Source organism: Mytilus californianus, unplaced genomic scaffold (genome assembly GCF_021869535.1).
Source record: "Mytilus californianus isolate M0D057914Y unplaced genomic scaffold, xbMytCali1.0.p SCAF_14, whole genome shotgun sequence".
NCBI lineage: Eukaryota > Metazoa > Mollusca > Bivalvia > Mytilida > Mytilidae > Mytilus > Mytilus californianus.
The window spans coordinates 21,489,103-21,510,172 of NW_026262626.1; the positions used below are offsets into that span (position 1 = coordinate 21,489,103).

The window sequence follows — 21,070 nt, forward strand, 5'->3', positions numbered from 1 at the left end:
AAAAAAACGCACACTCCGTCATGTTTTAACATAAAATATTAAACAAAAACACTTAAAACAAATAAACACTTAAATCAAAACTAACAATGTAACAAAGTACTAAATGAATCATTCATTATCTTAATGTTTATGACATATTATGATAGGTCATGCATTAATACTTCACCAAATGAAAAAAAATTAAAAAATCGAAGATAATAATATTGGTATTTAAAAAATAGCACAAATTCTGATATTAAACATTTTAGTCCAATGCATTCAATTGAAGCACGACAGTAAATTTATTTGTGCTCAGAAGCAATATTCGACGTGTTCAGAATATATATAATATCAAAACGATTTTCAAATTCCTGTAAACAGACTCTAAAAAATAACATAAAACGTCTAAATAGAAACTTTTTTAAAACACACTTAGAAAATACCCAAGGAGGAAAAAGGCTAATTACAATACAAAATAGAAATCAAATCAAAAACTTCTGTTTATAAAATAAGATTTCATCAATTTTCGAAACAGTTTTGACATTAATAATTAACATTTCATTCTATATGACCTTTAATGTTTACCAATACTGCGAAAAAAATCCATGATGCTATTTTGTCACGAATGTGACTTACCAAATTAGACTATTTACCGGATTTGTAATAACATAAGCAACACGACGGGTGCCACATGTGAAGAGGGATCTGCTTACCCTTCCGGAGCACCTGAGATCACCCCCAGTTTTTGGTGGGGTTCGTGTTGCTTAGTCTTTCGTTTTCTATGTTGTGTCATCTGTACTATTATTTGTCTGTTTGTCTTTTAATTTTTGGCCATGGCGCTGTCAGTTTGTTTTCGATCTATGAGCTTGACTGTCCCTCTGGTATCTTTCGTCCCTCTTTGACAACTACGTGGTAAAAGCAGGTATACTATCCTACTTTGATTTGTTACTACGTAGTAAAAGCAGGTATATTATCCTACTTTGATTTGTTACTACGTAGTAAAAGCAGGTATACTATCCTACTTTGATTTGTTACTACGTAGTAAAAGCAGGTATACTATCCTACTTTGATTTGTTACTACGTAGTAAAAGCAGGTATACTATCCTACTTTGATTTGTTACTACGTAGTAAAAGCAGGTATACTATCCTACTTTGATTTGTTACTTCTTAGTAATAGTTTGCATAAGTTTTTTGTCTTACTATATTTACTCATAAAAGTTTGGAAGACCTAACTAATAAAACATCATAAAGAAACCTTGGGCCACAATGAGGTATATAAATTCTAAATGAATAAGTTATACATTGCATCTTTGAATTCAACTTGATATCAATCAATATGATTTTAAGTACCCACAGTTGGTCATTTACTAAACTTGTATAGATGTTGAAATCATATCATCAAAAGCGACACATTACAGCATCATACTCTGTTCACACTATTACAACACATTAGTCCACGTTAATAGGTTGGTCCGCCATCTGGGATTTTTCATTCAATTCAACATTGTACTCTAGCTGATCAATTTTTGCTAACATCTACAATTCAACAGTATTTGATTGATGATTAATTTACCTTAATGTGCATTCTATTAATTGACCAACTATGCATTACGTGAACATCATTAATTTCGACGTTTCTTGTTGTCCAAGGCGCTATACAAGAGAATGTATCCGACTAAGCAACGTAAATAAAGCCGATCTTGGTTCAATAATGACATTTTAACACCTCGGAATACTCTCATATTTGAAAAAAAAAGTGTTTTGTACTTCAAAAATATTTTGAATTGTGCAACAAAATCAACAGAAATGTATTATACAAGCATTAATATATATTGAAATAAATAGGAAAAGTGTCCATGGGACACCGATGATGCCCCCGCTTGCATGTAACGTAATAAAGGGACATAACTCAAGAACTCTAAAAGTGATGCTACCCAAATTTGTACTTGATCTGAGTTTTGTGGTAAAAAGTATTGTATATAAGTTTCATAACATTTGGTTGAGGCAAACTAAAGTTAGAGAATGGAAATGAAAAATTCAGCCATTTTTTCATTTGTAAAAGGGGCATATCTCTAGAACGGTAAAAGTGACGCCACCAAAAATCAAACTTGATCTAATTTTTGTGGTAATAAACATTGTGTATACGTTTCATAGCATTTAGTTGAGGCAAACTAAAGTTAGAGAACAGAAAGGAAAAATTCAGCAATTTTTCCATTTGTAAAGGGGCCTAACTTTAGAACGGTAAAAGTGACGCCACCAAAATTCAAACTTGATCTGAGTTTTGTAGTAATACGCATTGTGTATAAGTTTCATGACATTTGGTTGAGGCAAACTAAAGTTAGAGAACGGAAACTAATTTTTGGACGGACGGACATACGGACGTACGTACAAACGGACAAGGGTAAAACTTAATGCCCTTCCGCTACGGCGGGGGCATAAAAACAGTCAACTTTGTACCATTAAGAACCACATAACATTTTGCAAATAAATCTTTTGTCTTTGCATGTAGTACAGTTATTAATACAAATAAAGGGATGAGAAGATATAAATGGCTAGTAAAAAGATACAAAAGTCCGTGGGACTATCAAAATCAAAATCACAAGTCGCCCCAAATGTGTCAATTTTTTTAATATTATTTTTACGTCACAATTTGTTTAAAGCCTATTTCACTATTATATTTGACTTCCTATATTTGGACTTTTTTGTCATATGCAGATCACGATTTAGTCAAGATTCGTAAACTTTTATATTGTGTCATTTAAACTTTTACTACAAATTATAATTTTTATCATATTTAAACATAAGAACAAAATATGAAAAATAATTATACCTCTCTCCCTGCCTCTTGTCTTCTATAATTTGCACCAATAAAGGCTGAAAGTTAAAGACATACATGATTATATAAGTTTGTGTTTGTATTTTAAAAGACGTGTCCATATATTATGAACTTAAAAGCGATTAAATAGAACTAAAAGTAATTTCATTTTATATTTAATTATCACAACAATTCACATATATTTCGGGGAATCGATTTATTCCTTGTTTTACTGATATCTTAAAATATGTCGACCAGTCAACAGGGACTGATTATGATAAAGAGTCTGAATAATTACATACGTATTGTCGGGCATATAGGATGATAGCATTTGTATATATTATGATATCATATTTTCACTGTAATAGATAAAAGATTCAGTGGATATCATGAAACCACAAGCATGTATTTCGGAACTACTGTTGATATTTGTCTTGACTTAAGGTATTGCCGTGAATGGACCGACTGTTGAAAAATTTCGCGTGATTAGGTCATCACTATTTCCTTTACTAATCGTTTTCAATTAATCAGATATCTTTATAAACTATGACCTTTGACTGCAAACTTTCTAAGAGATCATTTTGAAATATATGCAATTGTCATTTATAAAATATGTGTACTAGTAAAATCGATTTAACTCACAATTTTCTGTTGAAAATGCCTTTACCAGTGAAGGTTGATAGTTATGTGAAATGTTACATCAATAGGTTTTCCAGAAATTGTGAATTTCAAATGCTTGTGGATTTTTTATTTTGTGAACCCCCTGAGGCCTTCATCGCCTTTATATTGGTGAGTTTAGATAGCTTCTATGGGTCATTCGGAAATCTCAGGAGACAACATGCTCGGAACCTCTCGAAAATTTTTCATCATTTATACAGGTAGTTAATCTAGGTCTTTGATACGGTCCCTCTATGGATAGGCTATCGCGTGACACTGTATTTTTCAACACTAAAAGTTCATTTGTAGATCGAATAGCAAAAAAAATAAAGACTAGGTTGCAGTCAAAATTCATTTATATGTTAGAAACTATTTGCCTTTTAACAAAACATATGTGTTTTTAATAATGCGAATGTTTATTAAATATGAAGTATAACGATAACGCAATTATATAATTCATGCTGTATCTTAGGTCAGAAACACAGTGGTCGGAAAACAGAAAGATAATTAAACAAAAGGATTTGTCTGTCAAAAATATTTAATTCGATAAAAGATACTACCAGACCAAGAGAATATTCATTAAAATTATTAAGTTTAAACTGAGACTAAATTTGTCCTTAATAGAATATAATCAAAAATGTTATATATACGTGTTTTATGCCCCACAGGTTTGAACAGTGAATACATTTATGGGAAAAAGCTGACAAAAAATCTTTGGACTCTTTTTTTAAATCAGTAATGAACATAGTTGATATACGTATTCAACATTTTAAAGAACATTTTACTCTTAACAATAACCACAATAAACCTATTTCTCGTATCAAACATAAACTAAAAGAACTAGCCAAGGAATTTGTTTTTGTCCCGGCCGATAAAGCTGCTAATAATATTATTATTGTTTGACGTAAATTTTACATTGAGGTTCTGAAAAAAGAAATCACCAATTCACCAACATTCCAACTGACTCCATTTTCAGAAAACGACATCTGTAACAAACATAAACTTTTAGCTACCGCTTTACAAGCAGAACCAAATACAATGAAAGTCCCAACTATGTATTGGCTTCCGAAGCTACACAAAACACCTTACAAATATAGATTCATTTCGTCTTCAAGCCATTGTTCCACTACTAAATTGTCTATTCTTCTTACCAGTACACTTGGTACAATCAAAAACCTGATAATAAATTGTTCAAATAAGGCCTTCGAAAATAGTGGAATTAATTACTTTTGGAGTGTCAAGAACTCGTTGGAAGTACTTGATAAATTGCATGCATATATTGGTGATTTTGAATCTGTTCAAAGTTTTGATTTTTCTACCCTATATACCACATTGCCTCACATTCTCATTAAGAAAAAATTCACACACCTAATTAAATGGGCATTTAAAAAGTCAGAATGTGAATATATATGTTCAAACTCTTTTAGGTCATTTTTTAGTAGCAATAAACAAAAAAACTATGTCAATTGGACATGCTTTGATACTATATATGCCCTTGAATTTTTACTAGATAACATTTTTGTTCGCTTTGGAGATTCCGTATATCGTCAGGTTATCGGAATTCCAATGGGGACTAACTGTGCACCACTTATTGCGGATCTTTTTTTGTATTGCTATGAGTTACAATTTATGACAAAAATCAGTAAAGACCCATCGAAACAACATCTGATACACAAATTTAATAATACTTTTAGATATTTGGATGATATTTTGGCTCTCAATAATGACGACTTCAGTATGTATACTAAAGAAATTTATCCTGTTGAACTTACTTTAAATAAAGCTAATACTAACAATGACCACTGCCCTTTCCTCGATCTTGATATCTATATCATTAACGGAAAGCTTAATACTAAAATATATGATAAAAGAGATGATTTTTCATTTCCTATCGTTAATTATCCATTTTTAGATGGTGACGTTCCCTTGTCACCATCTTACGGTGTTTATATATCTCAACTTGTACGATTCGCTCGTGTATGTAACAATGTTTTAGATTTTAACGAGAGAAATGTATGTATTACTGAAAAATTATTACACCAGGGTTTTCGATATCACAAACTAGTCAAAACATTTACTAAATTTTATCATCGGTATAAGGACATCATTCGTAAATATAGCTCAACATGCAGACTTCTTATACGTTCAGGTATTTCACATCCAATTTTTTATGGAAATATTCTTTATAAAGCACAAAAATGTCAGTATTCACCTCTGAAACTAACAAAACCTTTAAATAGACTTATTAAGAAGGGATATAGTTACGATACTGTTGTCAGGTCATTAAAGATTGCATATTTTGGCGTTGATATTGATTCACTTATAGGGTCTTTGCATCTGCACTAAACACATTTATTTAAAAACCAGTTGTTGGCATGACACGGGTTATGTTCTTCTCATATATGTTATGATGGTATGATACTAAACCCCTAACGGGAAGGATTGTGCCTGATATTCATATGATGAAGACATAATCTTTCAATCAGTTTAATTGAAGTCTGGAGCTGGCATGTCAGTTAACTGCTAGTAGTCTGTTGTTATTTATGTATTATTGTCATTTTGTTTATTTTCTTTGGTTACATCTTCTGACATCAGACTCGGACTTCTCTTGAACTGAATTTTAATGTGCGTATTGTTATGCGTTTACTTTTCTACATTGGCTAGAGGTATAGGGGGAGGGTTGAGATCTCATAAACATGTTTAACCCCGCCGCATTTTTGCGCCTGTCCCAAGTCAGGAGCCTCTAGCCTTTGTTAGTCTTGTATTATTTTTAATTTTAGTTTCTTGTGTACAATTTGGAGTTTAGTATGGCGTTCATTATCACTGAACTAGTATATATATTTGTTTAGGGGCCAGCTGAAGGACGCCTCCGGGTGCGGGAATTTCTCGCTGCATTGAAGACCTGTTGGTGGCCTTCTGCTGTTGTCTGTTCTGTGGTCGGGTTGTTGTCTCTTTGACACATTCCCCATTTCCATTCTCAATTTTATGAAATTATATGCAACATGCAACATATAAGCACCAATGAGCAGGGATGCGTACACATAAGTTAGTATCTAAATGTAAAACGGTAGTGAATGAAAAAATACTTGCATAGTTTCAATTCATAAGAATTTTAAATCCTTGCATCTCACAAAAAACGTAATTAATATTTTACGATAATGATAAAAAAAATTAATTACTAAAGTTGATGTTTCAGTATGGATTTCTAAGTCTCTGCTTATATTTTATATTGCAATATATTCATATAGTGGAAAGTTAGACTATAACAAGAGATTGATTTGATAAATAAAATGTCCATCAGTAAATACTTGATGTTTGTGTTTACTGATATTATATTCTAAATTGTCGGAATAGATTTATTGACAGGAATGTATGTTTATTTTCAAATTTCAATTTTTTTGTTTTTTTGTTTTTAATAGTTCAACCTTATAGCATCTAAATCTTTGCTGTATGGTACGATTTTGAAAATTGTATTCATTGTGTTGACCAGCTATCCTACACGTTTTGGTTCATTTACATTATATAGCACCCTGTAACACGACACACTATCGGTTTGCGTTCACACAAATTCCGGATGAAATGGCAATGAATCCAGAGTCAAAACACTTGATGTAGGTAGATTGACATCCTAATTCAACTATTAATCATTTGTTTCGAAATGTTGGGTCCTCAATTCCTTTCAACTTCTTTATTTGACCTTTTAAACTTTTTGATTCGAGAGTCACTGGTGAGTCTTTTGTTGACTGAACTCGCGTCTGGCGTACAGCATTTTAATCCTGGTATCTTTTTATATCTACATATCGCTGTATATAAATTGGTTCTGTTGAGAGTATGTTCATAAAACTTCCGAAAATAAGATATTCTTCAAAACCAATTTTTCCTGAAGAATATTTGGATTAATTTAAGTAACTTAATTTGAGATGGAAGCTGGTGTGTTACTCTCAAAAACAATATACGAAACCTTCTTATAAGTTGCATGCCACAGGGTTTCACTTCGCATGGAAATAAGACTTTAAATTTATCTATACAACATCTACCATGAGTACAGACAGCTTCAATAATGAGTATAAGAATAATTGAAGGCATCCAGGAAACAAAATATGAAGATATGATAGATAAAAGAAATGCATCCAGATTATAATGCAAACTGAGTGCTTAAATCTATATTGCGATAGTTTTGTGCAATTTGCATTAGACATCCGGTTTGCAGAAACTGGGATTTGCAATAGAATTATGAAAACTCCCAAGTAATAAATAAAATAGTCAAGCCTTAAAATGTAAATTCAAATAGTAGCTGTATATACACTTTTCTATTCACAACTATCCAACATTGCTTTCAATTGACTTGTGCAAGAATCTACACACAATTACATATTTTCAACAAAGGAGTTTTAACATCATCATTATCTTATTCTTTTCACAGTTAACTGTTTCAAATCAAAACCAAACAAAGATTCAGCAACATTTTTTGTTAACCAGCCATGCAGAGGTCTCAGGTTCACGTGTTGCTTTTCTTTTTTTAAAGAAAGCAACTTGTTCAAACTATGTTAAAATGGCCATTTCATGTCAAATTGTCTAAAAATCTATTCATTTGTTTGGAGTAAAACCATACCAATTCAAACACGTATAATTTATTCATAGTATGATTATGACTTACCTGTGATAACTGTACCTATCAGTAGGGCTACACATATAGTTATATTGGCAGATAGAATACTGATGTTGTTCAGCATTGCCCTCATACCAATGGTAAGAATAATGCCAAAAGTCTTAAAAAAAATGGTAAACCAAATTTATTTATTATTAATTCATTTAACAATTAAGGTTTTAATGTATACTTTGCAAATTAACTGTACAGGTGAAAACACAAGAGGCAAGGAAACAACAAAAATTGAAAAAAGTGCATTAATATGTCACCATGCTGTTTTATCGATTGGGAAGGGTCGTTAATGTAGGACAAGGTCTACATCATCCAAATTTGACAATTGGTTCATGAAATCAATAAAAACAACCTATAATAGAATTTATACATTAAAACATAAAAAAAACTGAAAAAAACAGAAAAAAATAAACATTCTTGTTGTTCATATATCTGATACTAAGTACCTATATACTTAAGATCATCTCACATTTGGCGACTTTTTTGTGTGTTTATGTTTGATTATATCAACAAGACGCATAGATGTTCTCTATACGTGTCAGATGTACCTGCAAATTGTATAATGCATACGAGATTTTGAACGTTTTAACGTTAGAGTTGTCATTCTTTTCACATTTTTTAAATGACATATATTGAAAGTATTTGTTATCGATTGTCGGAAAATATCGTAAATATAATTAACTGTCAACGAAACATTTTTACTTTAGATTATGTCTATTTACCTGTGCGGAAGCGTTCAGAAGCCCGGATGATGTACCTTCAGACTCTGGATAAGTTATTTCTGCAGCAAATTCAAATCCAACCGGTAAATATCCAGTCATAAAGAAACTGAAGAAATCATCAGAAAGTGTAATCAATATATCAATTAGATATTAAACAAACGCTTAGCTGTCTTTAAAAAAACAAACCTGGTGAGAGAGCTCTGGAATTTAATGAAATTATACTAGCAAACGTATATTATGTATCACGATTGTCATAAGAAAATGATTTTGTTTAACGTGAAATTTTTGGTTTATTACACAGAAAACACGTTAAAGGGTTATTCTTCCTAAAAGTATGTTCAATTTTAATAAGAAACTTTTGCATCTCAGATAGGATATAAATGTATATATTCTTTCACACAGAAAAGTCAATTATTTATTCATTATCTTCTTTTCATGTGCTTCACGTTATTTCATTTGCCGTTTTATCTGAAGTATAGACATATTGCTCTGACTATATTGACATGAATTGTGATAAAGCATCAATAATATATCAATTGCTGTTGATTGTTTCCCCTAGCATTGCTTGATATGTTCACTTTTTGTTAATTTCCGTTAGTGTTTCTTGTTCTTAATTTATGCGGACCTCAAAGCTAAGGGTACAAATTTCCATTTACGACAATCAATCTGCCAGTATTATACGAAAAACACGCTCACATGCGTGTCTGTAAGTATGTGTGTTTTTATCTATTCACGCATATGTATATACGTACCCTAGAGCTCCGGCACAAAGATAAACTACCCAAAGAATATCTAATTTTAGGGTGAAGGTAAATGCAATCATTCCAGCCATGGACAAGAAATAAATTCCAACAGTAGTGCCCCTAAAAGTAAACATTTATGTAGTAAGTTTGAAAGCATTGACCAATTTTATTGAATTGTTCCGATGATTTTGTTATCATTTAAAATTTTTCATTTCAATCGATTATTTTTCATTTTGCATTTCATTTTTCCATATAATTTGCACGCAAAAAAAGAGAATAATAAAATTTCAGATGTTTTAAAATAAATAAAAAATCTAGCATTACAAAACTGCGAATTTATGTTTCTTTCATCCTAAATACATACAGAAAATAATTCAACCTTTCCAAAGAAACAATCAAGGATGTACTTTATTTTGTTTTGCCTGCCTTTCATGTATATGTCTTTTATCAAAAAACACCAACCCATTTTAAGAACATTTCTGAACTATTTGAAGATTCGAGGTGTTACGCATCCTAATTGTTTCCTTAGTGGGGCAAACGAGCACACACATTTATGTTTAACAAGGTGTGGAATAATTGATATATGCCTGTGATAAAACGTCACATAAGGATAAAGTTACCTATGTTTTAGTAACCGAGAAAGTAGTATTGCATTAATTCATATCTTCAAGTATGCGTTGTATCCTTAAAATGATAATTCTTGAACTCATTAGGTACATGAATTATTAAGATGTTTCATAAAGGGGATACCTGTGTCATATTTGGAGTTCGGTGTTGAGAATACATAAGTTTTCTTTTAATTTATGTGCAGTTACATAGATAAGTGAATGTTGCGTACTGACCGTAATATGAAAAGTCATGTTGCTCAATTTTTTTAACTACAACCCGTTAGCAACAATGTTTTTCTTTCAAACTTTTGTAAAATAGTACAATGTAAAGTATATTGTTACATCCGTTTTTAAATTTAGATATTATTAACAACTAAGGTTCGAACTCCAGCAGGCAAAGTTGATCTTAAATGAATTTAGTTGACTATGGGGTATGGGTTTTACTCATTGTTGAAGGCCGTACAATGACCTATAGTTGTTAATTTCTGTGTCATTTCGTCTCTTGTGAAGGGTTGTGTCATTGGCAATCATACCACATCTTCTTATCTTTATATGCGCTTTCATTTTAGGTCCCTTTTGGTCATATGGCTCTTCATTTGTTTCGGTACTTATGTATCCCTGGCTATCAAATATTTGGCTTTGAGCGTTCCTGATAAAGTAAATCCAGAAAAGAGTTTCGTATGCATACAATTTACAAAATGTTATTTTCATTTTTTTGTTTATAAGGTTTTTTGTTTCGATGTCTTTCTGTACGGTTTGGCTTTATCGTGGTGATTAAATAAAAAATGATGTTAGCTTTGTTGCCTACTAAACAGTTTGTCGTGTATTTGGTTTATGCATATTTTAATTATATGCTAAAGTGCATGTTTAAAATATGCCTTTCATGGTTTTTTAATCTAAATTGGTATGGGTAATTTTACTGTTCGTGCACCAAACAAAATTAACACATGGTTTACAAATTTCACCTGTGGTACTCGACATTCATCAGATTGACAAAAATAAATATAGCGAATATTTTGATCAAACCTTTTTTTATTTATGGCGTTAACAAACCGATGGTATCATATTGCCACTTTTTTGGACACTTAGATTAACAAAATACGATCTATTACATTTATTTATTTATATCATTCTAGTTCTAAAGATATTAGTCTGGCAGGTATCAGTATAAATGTATTTGAATTTTTATCTGATATGTTTGCTGTGGGTCTGTTTTGTTTTCCTGGTGAGTGAGGGGCAAATCTCTGTTTTAATCATACCTTATTTGTAAAAAAAAATCATGAATTTTCTGTAACAGTGGACAAATGAGCGGTTCAAATATTTGTTAGATATATTTCCTTTCTTTTCAAAGTTATCCATCAATCGCATTACTTCATGACATGCCTATCAAACGATTTTAGTTCAGGAAAATGGCCATTGTTATATTATAGTTCGTTTCTGTGTGTGTTACATTTTAATGTTGTGTTTCTGTTGTGTCGTAGTTCTCCTCTTATATTTGATGTGTTTCCCTCAGTTTTAGTTTGTAACCCGGATTTGTTTTTTTCTCAATCGATTTATGAATTTCGAACAGCGGTATACTACTGTTGCCTTTATTTAGTATGGACAAATATATATAGTAAATAATAATAGAAATAATAATGAATTCATCAGCATCAACTTCAAGAAATATTTTTAAAATGAAATAATCCAATTCTTTGTGTGACGTTATATGCAGGCATATATTATACTAGCTTAATATTTCTTTGTTCGTTATGCAAGCAATGTGCAACAAGTAGAAATTAGAAATTATGGATTTTTTTAATATTAAATGCAGTTCAACCTATAAACAGTTTTAGATACTAGTATTTGAATAACTACACGTGCTGTAAGAACTATCGGCAAGTTATCTCTTTTTTGAGCAAGTTGTCCAATTGAGATGTTATTAAAACAAGAACAACTAGTTTCTCTTAATAACTTTAAATGTTGTTACTTTTTTAAACGACTACATTCTATAGTATACTGTCTGAAAGCACTTTGTGAAGCTATTGGAAAAATGCATTTATTACATGTGTAATAACCTGCGATCAGGTTTTTTATCAATGTAAAAACAAACTGCATTTAATAGGGTTAATATAAAAACCAAGTAATTTGTTGAAATATCATTACATGAGAGTTAAATGTTCCCAGACATAAAATATGTAATGACTGCGCTTCGTCATAACAAACAAAGAAATGTATGAAAGATAGAAATATGCATAAATTGGACTGAAAAAAACTTAAAGAGGGTAACAAAATGGTTGAGACTGATTTCCAGGAAGGTCTTCTAGTGAAAACATTCAAATACCAACGGATGCGCTATGTCCCGGTATCAAAGTTCTTGTTGTTGTGCCAAACAATCTTATTTGTTGCTTTACATTTTTTTAATATATTTTAAAACATTTTGTTCGAACCAAACTTGTGAGCACAATTTTTATCTACAGAACAAGCAAGTTGGTAAATCATGTTTGAAAAATATCTAAGATAAAGAGATAATTAAACAAATTTATGAGAATAACCGAATCAAAATTTCTGATACTATAATTTAAAAAATTTAGAACGCTAATTGAAAACGTTTAAAATATATTACAATAAACAGTTTCTCGTGATGAGTTCTTAACATTATGAGACAAATGTCTAAATGTTTCTGAAATCTTATTCATGATTTTTCTTTTTTTTTCTGATCAACTACAATTTCAACACAGTTTTTTTTTAATTGTCTCTTTAGCAAGATGGAAAGTAATGATGAAAGGACTTCCCGACAAATGACTCTAAACCCTATTGAACCCATTTTATATCTATTCAAGCTGAAAACATAAATATTGTTCTATTAAAAAGGTTTCCTATAATTGAAGCCACTGTGTATGTGTTCTTTAGCCAATGCATTGAATGGCTATCTTACTTGAACGTTTTGGTCCTGTCAAGCCAAACACCAGCCACTATGGAACCAACGACGCCAGCCAAAACGATAGTAAGGCCTATCTGACCAGCGTCTTTCTGGTGACCCTGTTGTTAACATTAAACAAGAAAATATCTATTCAGAATTTCCCATTTAAGTAAATATATTAGATATGATGTCACCTCTTTAATCAGATGAAAATATCCCCCTACCTCCCTCCCTATATCAACTAATATGTTACTTTATAAAAAAAATTCAAGTAATAAAAGAAATACATTCAAACTAGATATGAAATAAAAAAATATTTTTGTGATTTTGTTTTTCCTCATTTCTTTATAATAACTTTTGCAGATGAATATGCATAGAAATTAGTTCTATTCAAAATGGCTATTCGTTGCCTGATGAAATATTATATTTTAAATTTATATAATTTAACATCCATAACCTAGACGATATTGTACCATGAGTTAAAAAAAATTATTCATTTATTTTCTTTTTAAATTCAACTCAAATATGTTGGGAAATAGAAAGGTAAAAATAAAACAAGATATCATGACTATCATTCACTGCCTTCATAATTAACATATACCAGTTGGTTGGACTCCCAGACATTTAGCAAAGGATGTTAGATGATGCTACATGTAATAATTTGTTGAATTGTCAAGGAGTGACAACATCATTATATTAAACACATAGGATAATAAATAACATGTCATTTTAAGGCCAGAAAAAAATATATCCCATTAACCGTACATGAAACCTGTTAAATGAAATATGAAAAAAAATTTTTTTTATTTATTTGGTTGATGTCAAATGCATTTTAAAATTTGATAATAAACTTTCATTTTAAAGATAACAAACCTTTATATTTTTCAATATAGTAGGCCAAAACGTAAATTATTAAACGACAGCCATGAAACATATCTTGTATCTGGCCTTAATTAAAAGCTTTCTATATATATATTACATCAGACCACCATTTGATTTGTTCGTGCTTACATACATGTTAACTACATTTGATTAATACCCTACAGTGGACAAGTCAATTTAGCTAAATCTGCATTTTGTATTTCATATAATATAAAACGACAAAAATACAAATTAAAGTAATTACCAATAAACGATATAAAGTACAATATGAAATCCGTAGTTCAACATAATTATTTACAAAATAATTTTGACGTATGAGAACGATAATTGTTTATTTTTTTATACAAATGGTGATTAATGACACTTATTTGAGTACTGACATAATACTAAAGTTCGTATGACTACAAACCTCAAAATAATACAAAACAATTGGATTGAGCAGAGTTGATATTGCATAATAAGATCCCGTGTTGATGCCTGTAATTGAAAGAACATATCATTAGTATTCCTGACCAACTGTGGAAGTCATAAATTGAACATTGGATGGTCTGCTAATGGAGTATAAAGAAAATGCTGTATATAAATAAAGAATCAAGTTAAACCATTTTTTAATAGAACATGCATTTCTTTATATATTTAGTAATACTATGGAAAAACATATATTGTGTATTAACTTTAGACTTCGAACACCTAAGCAAATCACACACAACAAAAAAACACAAAAGAACAGGTATAGGTCTTTTATTACTGTTCTTCGTCTCAAAGTCACAACCGAGGACTTCAATGAAAAGCAACAGCTTGCATCGTAGAAGTAACGATGGGTGTCACATGTGGAGAAGGATCTGCTTACCTATCCGGAGCACCTGAGATCACACCCAGTTTTTGGTGGGGTTTGTGTTGCTCAGTCTTAAGTTTTCTATGTTGTGGTTTGTGTACTGTTGTTTGTCTGTTTGTCTTTTTCTTTTCTCCATGGAGTTATCAGTTTATTTTTGACTTACGAGTTTGAATGTCCCTTTGTTATCTTTGGCCTCTTTTTTACTGTCAATTTAAGACTGTCCTTGCACAGAGTTGAGTGGAATTATTTGCTAGATGTAGGTAACGGACCACACATGTATGAACAAATTTGTTATCGTGTTAAAGTTTAACTTTAACTGTTTCCGTTCTTAAACATATCTTTTTTAATTTTTTGCACACGCATTTTATTACGTGAAAAATGCCCCGGAAAATTGTCGTTTTTTGGTGAAAATTTGGCCAACATTTCTTTTAGAACATATTGAGGATAGCCCTCATCTCCGATTATGTCTGTTAAAATAAATAATGTTGATCAAAACAGAAATTTTTTTTTTCATTTTTGGGGGAAGAAAGTATATTTTTATTACCAATCACTATTCTTATTCACACCGGGAGTATACAAATTTTATTCAAATGATTTGTAATTACAATATTCTTGCCTTATTTTACAAAGTAGAATTAGTATGACGATAATTAAAAAGCAAAGTCATCAACATAATCAATACTACGACATAAATCAGTCTTGTGAGAACACTAGATACCTTGTATAAAATAGCTTTTATTGATTAGGGGATGACCTGGTTTAAGGGGGCAAACTGTATAAATCAGTTATGCGTTTGTGAAGTGTCAATTTTTTATAAGCGTTTTAAGAACTCTTTTCAAGAGCTCGGCCCCTTCCCTTATATATGCCCCCTTAAATAAAATTAAACATTAAGAGATAATTACCAATCACTAAATTTTGTACTTACCATACGTCAATGTCAGCAGTATAAAACCTCTATTTTTGACTAATCGAATTAACGATTCTCCATAGTGTTCATTGGATGCATTTTGAACAGATAACATCTGTGCCTTGCTTGGTGGCATAGGTGGAGCATTTTTAAAAACTGAAAAAAATATTAATTCATATACGGCCAATGTCTATTAAAGTCACAAATCTATATCTGATAATGTAAATGAAACAATTATCAAAAATCAAATTTTGCACAGCACCATATAAATATATGAAAATGTGTCGCGTGTACATTTAATACGAAAATAAGATTGATACCATACATAGATACTATGCGTAGAATTTTTTTCGCCAGACGCGCCTTTACTCTACAAACGACTTATCATTGACGCTCGATTCCAAAGGTAAAAAACGGCCAAATAAATCACGAACTTGAAAAGCATTTTCGACCCACAATCCTGAAAGGTTTTGCCAAGTAACGCACAGTGTGGGGCTCTTTCGATATGACGGTACATACATAAGTGCACAGATTCGGCGTGAGTATGTCACTTTTATATATTTCAAATCTATCAATAAGGGGCATTTTCAACAAGATTATTTATATCAATGAACCCTTTTTAACGAAGTCAAGGACGAACAAATACTTGAACACATGTAGTAGCATTATGCCCAAGGGAAACACACAGAATAGTCAAATCCACCGAAGGACAACTTTGCCTGCCGGAGTTGGAACCTTAGTTTCTTAATAATTTCAAAATTTATCAACAACGAATTAAAAAAGGTATGTTATAAACAATGTAAACAGAGAAATACTGAACATTAAAATATACTATGTGTTCTTTTCCTACCATTCTACAAATTACTACGTGATAACTCTGTCAGAATCTTTAAAAGACATAGCCTCAATACATTGTTGGTTGCTATATTCTTAAAATATAAACCTCGTGATATATTCTCAACAAATAAATGTAATTTTTACAAAAACACTGATTGCTACTTCAGGTAAAGTTCGCCTTATGTTTAATGCCTTTGAGTGAATAAATAAAGGCAACTGCTACAGTAGTATACCGCTGTTCAATAGTCATAAATTGATTAAACGAAAACATTTCTCGGTCACAAACCAAAACCGAGGGAAAAACATCAACTATAAGAGGAAAACAACGGAACAACAGAAACACTGAACTGCAACAAAACCAAACTGATCACTGATGCCAGGTTTTTCATTTAAAACGACAGACAAGCGATTCGTCTACACAAGACTCATCAGATGCCCTTTCTTAAAAAATTGGAAGGCCAAATCACTAACGAAAATTCAAAACAGTTGTGCAAATTAAAAGTATGTATAACGACATGTATGTCTAGGCGAAGAGAAAGTGATTTTAACAATTATGAAAAGTGAACTTTAAGAAAATGACCATAGTTTCAATGATATTTCATGTCTGGCAACAAAAAAGAACTGACCAATGTGCTAGTGAAGAAACGCCACATGATAAGTAACATCGACCAAGTGCACGTGGTTGTAAAAACTCATTACGTCTACAATTTCTACGTCAGGCGTTTTATCTATTTATCATACTATTAAAGATATATAACTAAAATATTGCATCAAATTGCATGCGTTGCATTTGTTGTCATACCGATTATCGATAGGAATAAGATCGTTACGACAGTTTTACCAGGTTGAATAGGCTATACATAACGGACATGAGCTTCAATTGATTGGACACCGTACCCTTTTTCTGATTCTGAGAGTAGGCGTAATTATTAAAAACATGTTACATTTTTCTAAACTAATATAAAAATTGAACACCCTAAGCTATCACCCCCACACCATCTGTTGTACTGAAGGACATTTTACCTCTTTACTACTGATATCAAATACATTTCTTCTCCCGTTATCATCGTGCACAAGCACTTTATTTAAACTCGTTTGAGTTATTGAACATCTGATATCTAATACAGGGATCGTCGCCAATCCTATTCATCTACACCTCTATATCGTTTCCACTTTGTAAATGTTTCCCACATGTTTATCGGTTAATAAACTAGAGATTTCTGTTTGTGTTGTATTTATTTTCAAATATTTTATAATCTCGATAACAAATTAAAAACTTATGCGTTCATGTATGCCGTTTTAATTTTCTCTCTGGTCATATATGTAACTGTGTGCATTAATAACTAAATATTGTATTTATTTAAATGGTTTGATATTATAATGGTGAACAAAATCGAAATACGATGATGGACCCATGGAAGATATTCTTACCATGTTGAAATAAGAGGTGTCCGTCGTTTGCAGTTCAAGTTATCCTCACTGTTTTGAATTAATTCATTTTTTTTCTCAACTTTTGAAATCAGAAAAAGACGGGTTTATTTTGCCTTCAAACGGTTTTCTATGCATTTCAAGGTCGAAATTGGGTGGCCTTCCAACTTTTGATTGATTGATTGATCGATGTTTTAACGCCACTTTCAACACTATTGTGCTATTTCGTGGCGGTCAGTTTTTATTGGTGGAGGAAGCCGGAGTACCCGGAGAGAACCACCGACCTTCGGTAGGAAAACTGATAATCCTAGTCAATTAAGATTGGAGTCGAGTGCATCTGCCCCGTGTGAGATTCGAACTCACAACCTCAGTGTTGACTGGCTAGTGTTACAGTTCTTGGACTACTTAGATTACTCGGCCACCGAGGCCCCTCGAACTTTTGATATTTGAGCTCCACTGTGGAGTCTCATAGAAACGAAATGCGCGTATGACGTATTAAATAATAATCCTGATATCGTTGATGAGTTGTTTGCAACCACTGGGCCTATGCCACTGCTGCTGAACGTTTTTGTCCTACATCTCAGTAGTCAGTGATCCTGTGCCAATATTAAATATCATTGATATGGGGATTTTGTTTTAATAAATTTGCTGTTCAGATCTTTTAGATCATTCACAACACTAATATTTGTAAATTCTCAGGCACAGATGGCTTAAGCCAGATTGTGCAAAAATTTTTGGATTTGGTTTTGAATGCTCTTCAATATCGAAATAGTTTAGGCCTTCAAATCTTTTAGATTAGAATGCCAAGAGTGAGTCTTATGTATACGGATTCAATAGTTTTAGATTAGTTTTTCCAGATGTTTTGTTGACTCGTGTATATGAACGTCAGATTATTTTTATCAGTTTTTTCATCCATAAATCAATCAAAAGTTTTAGTAACATTTTAATTGCTTTCGCCAAATTTGACACAAACTTTTTTCATGATTGGTTTTCAATGATCTTCAACTTTGTCATGATTTGAGAGCACTTCATGAATCGTATGTCAACGAAATGTGCGCTATCCTAAACTAAAAGCATAGTATCATTGACCACGTGTATATATATTATTATTATTACAGCAGCAGTCATCAAAAACAAAAATTATAGACAGTAAATTAATATTATGTGTTTGTGGACTTTCTTTTTGGTGACGACATGAAAGACGTTATTTCAACGACTTTCAGAATTCTTTTAGTTTTCTGCAATTTCAATGGTGACAAAACACAAAAGTATATTGTCAAAAATGTTTCTTTTCACGGTTTTCTTCTTTTCTTTCCATCAATCATGTCAATATTGAATTTTTAATTTGCAGCTAATTCGGGATTTTACCATGTTTTTCTTAAAAAACGCGTTTAAGTATACCGTGAGTAGTCCTAGTTATTGTCTCATTAACCAATGATGTCTGCTTGGCTTGCTCACCAAATTTGGTCAGTATAATGTAACTATAAACAACTGTCATACAAGCGTGAGGTGTAGCTAGCTATAAAAACAGGCTCAACCCATCATTTTCTTCGGAAAATACCTGTGCCAAGTCAAGAATATGACACTTGTTTTCAATTCGTTCCGTTGGTTGATATAGTGTAACTTTCATGGACTTTTTTTTCTAATTATAAGTCGTGAAGTCGGTATTTTTATGCCCCCTCTGTTGCCCTTGTCCATCCGTACGTCCGTCCGTCCGTCCGAGCGTACGTCCCAAAATTAGTTTCCGTTCTCTTACTTTAGTTTCCTCAACCAAATGATATGAAACTTATACACAATGCTTATTACCACAAATCACAGATTAAGTTCGAAATTGCGTGCCGTCACATTTACAGTTTTAGAGTTATGCCCTTTATAACGTTATATGCAACCGGGGGCATCATCTGTGTCCCATGGACACATTCTCCATTTATTGTTTATTTATTCTTTTTTACAGGGATATTTTCATGTGAATTACAATGTGTGTATGTTGGACTTACTTAATATAACCATTATAAAGAAGAACGTTGTTACGCCAGCTCCCATATAGAACATGGTACCAATATCTTTCCCTATCTGGTTCAAATCTTCACTATAAGGTACTAATACTGGAGGTAACAGGAAACCAGCTGCACACCCTACCTGTTTAGTAGAGAACCGAGAAATAATGAAATAAATAAAAGATTTTATTCAAATAAATTCTAAGTAATCATGGTAATTGTATTTCGCTTGAAAATATTTACCAAACATGCATAAAGTATAAAATGGCAATGATTTTGTCATCTATTTGGACAAAGGTTATGACTAAGCCTTAATTACACTTGAATAAATAACCCAATAAAATCTCTTTTCAAGATGCCTCGTGTTATAAGCAATAAGCTGGCTGAAGAGTTAACTTGTCATATAATTTAACTTTTACTCAAAATTACAAACACACGAAACAGCATGTAAATTATTGCACAAATTAATGAACCGCATAAAAAAGAAAACAAAGCCTCACCTGGTTTCCAAAAACACCTATTGATGTCGCTGTTGATACTTCGTTCGGTCCAAACCACACAGCAGCTAACCTAGCTGGAAGTCCAAGTATAAAAATTTGAGCAATGGCACAAATTGTTTGAGCAAACATAAGCACTGGGAATCTGTCTGGACTTACACATGCTACTTTGAGCCATGCCCCAAGTGCATTAAGAAAACAGCCACAAATCGCAACAACACGGAGGCCTTTTTTGTTAAGAAGCCACGTGGCTGGAAATATTAACGGTATATATGCTAACATATAAACCATAGACAACCAGTCTAATGTGGTTTCCCTTTGAAATTGATCCTCTGGCATGCTAGCATTGTAATATTTTAGTATAACGTCGCCTATAATGTTTAAATGTATCCACTGGTACGCGTTACTGAGAGAATAGAAGGCGAACAAAAACACAATCATCCACCGTCGCTTGTAAACCCGTGGTTGCAGATCCAAATCAGATGGGTCTTTTTCTGTTGTTGGAAGAATCGGTTTAGCCTGGACCTCCATTGTTGCTAAGTCGCCGCTGCGGCTCAAGGCTTTACCTACAAGAAAAGTAAAATCTTAAAGTCCTTGACCG

At 31.9% G+C, this 21,070-nt stretch overlaps 1 protein-coding gene across 3 annotated transcripts in view; it reads right to left on the minus strand.

Annotated features, from left to right (window-relative positions):
• Positions 1–1,306: 1,306 nt before the first annotated feature.
• LOC127724363 (feline leukemia virus subgroup C receptor-related protein 2-like) overlaps positions 1,307–21,070 on the minus strand; it is a 34,060-nt gene continuing 14,296 nt past the window's right edge. For all 3 annotated transcript variants that reach the window (XM_052231302.1, XM_052231300.1, XM_052231301.1), the window contains exons 2-11: positions 20,473–21,035; positions 19,973–20,114; positions 15,729–15,866; positions 14,378–14,445; positions 13,102–13,205; positions 9,586–9,696; positions 8,834–8,939; positions 8,109–8,220; positions 2,810–2,853; positions 1,307–1,515 (exon numbers count right to left, since the gene is read on the minus strand). In XM_052231302.1, the coding sequence (XP_052087262.1) occupies positions 1,429–1,515; positions 2,810–2,853; positions 8,109–8,220; positions 8,834–8,939; positions 9,586–9,696; positions 13,102–13,205; positions 14,378–14,445; positions 15,729–15,866; positions 19,973–20,114; positions 20,473–21,000 (1,440 nt within the window). In that variant the 5' untranslated portion in view covers positions 21,001–21,035 and the 3' untranslated portion in view covers positions 1,307–1,428. The remainder of the gene's footprint in view (positions 1,516–2,809; positions 2,854–8,108; positions 8,221–8,833; positions 8,940–9,585; positions 9,697–13,101; positions 13,206–14,377; positions 14,446–15,728; positions 15,867–19,972; positions 20,115–20,472; positions 21,036–21,070) is intronic.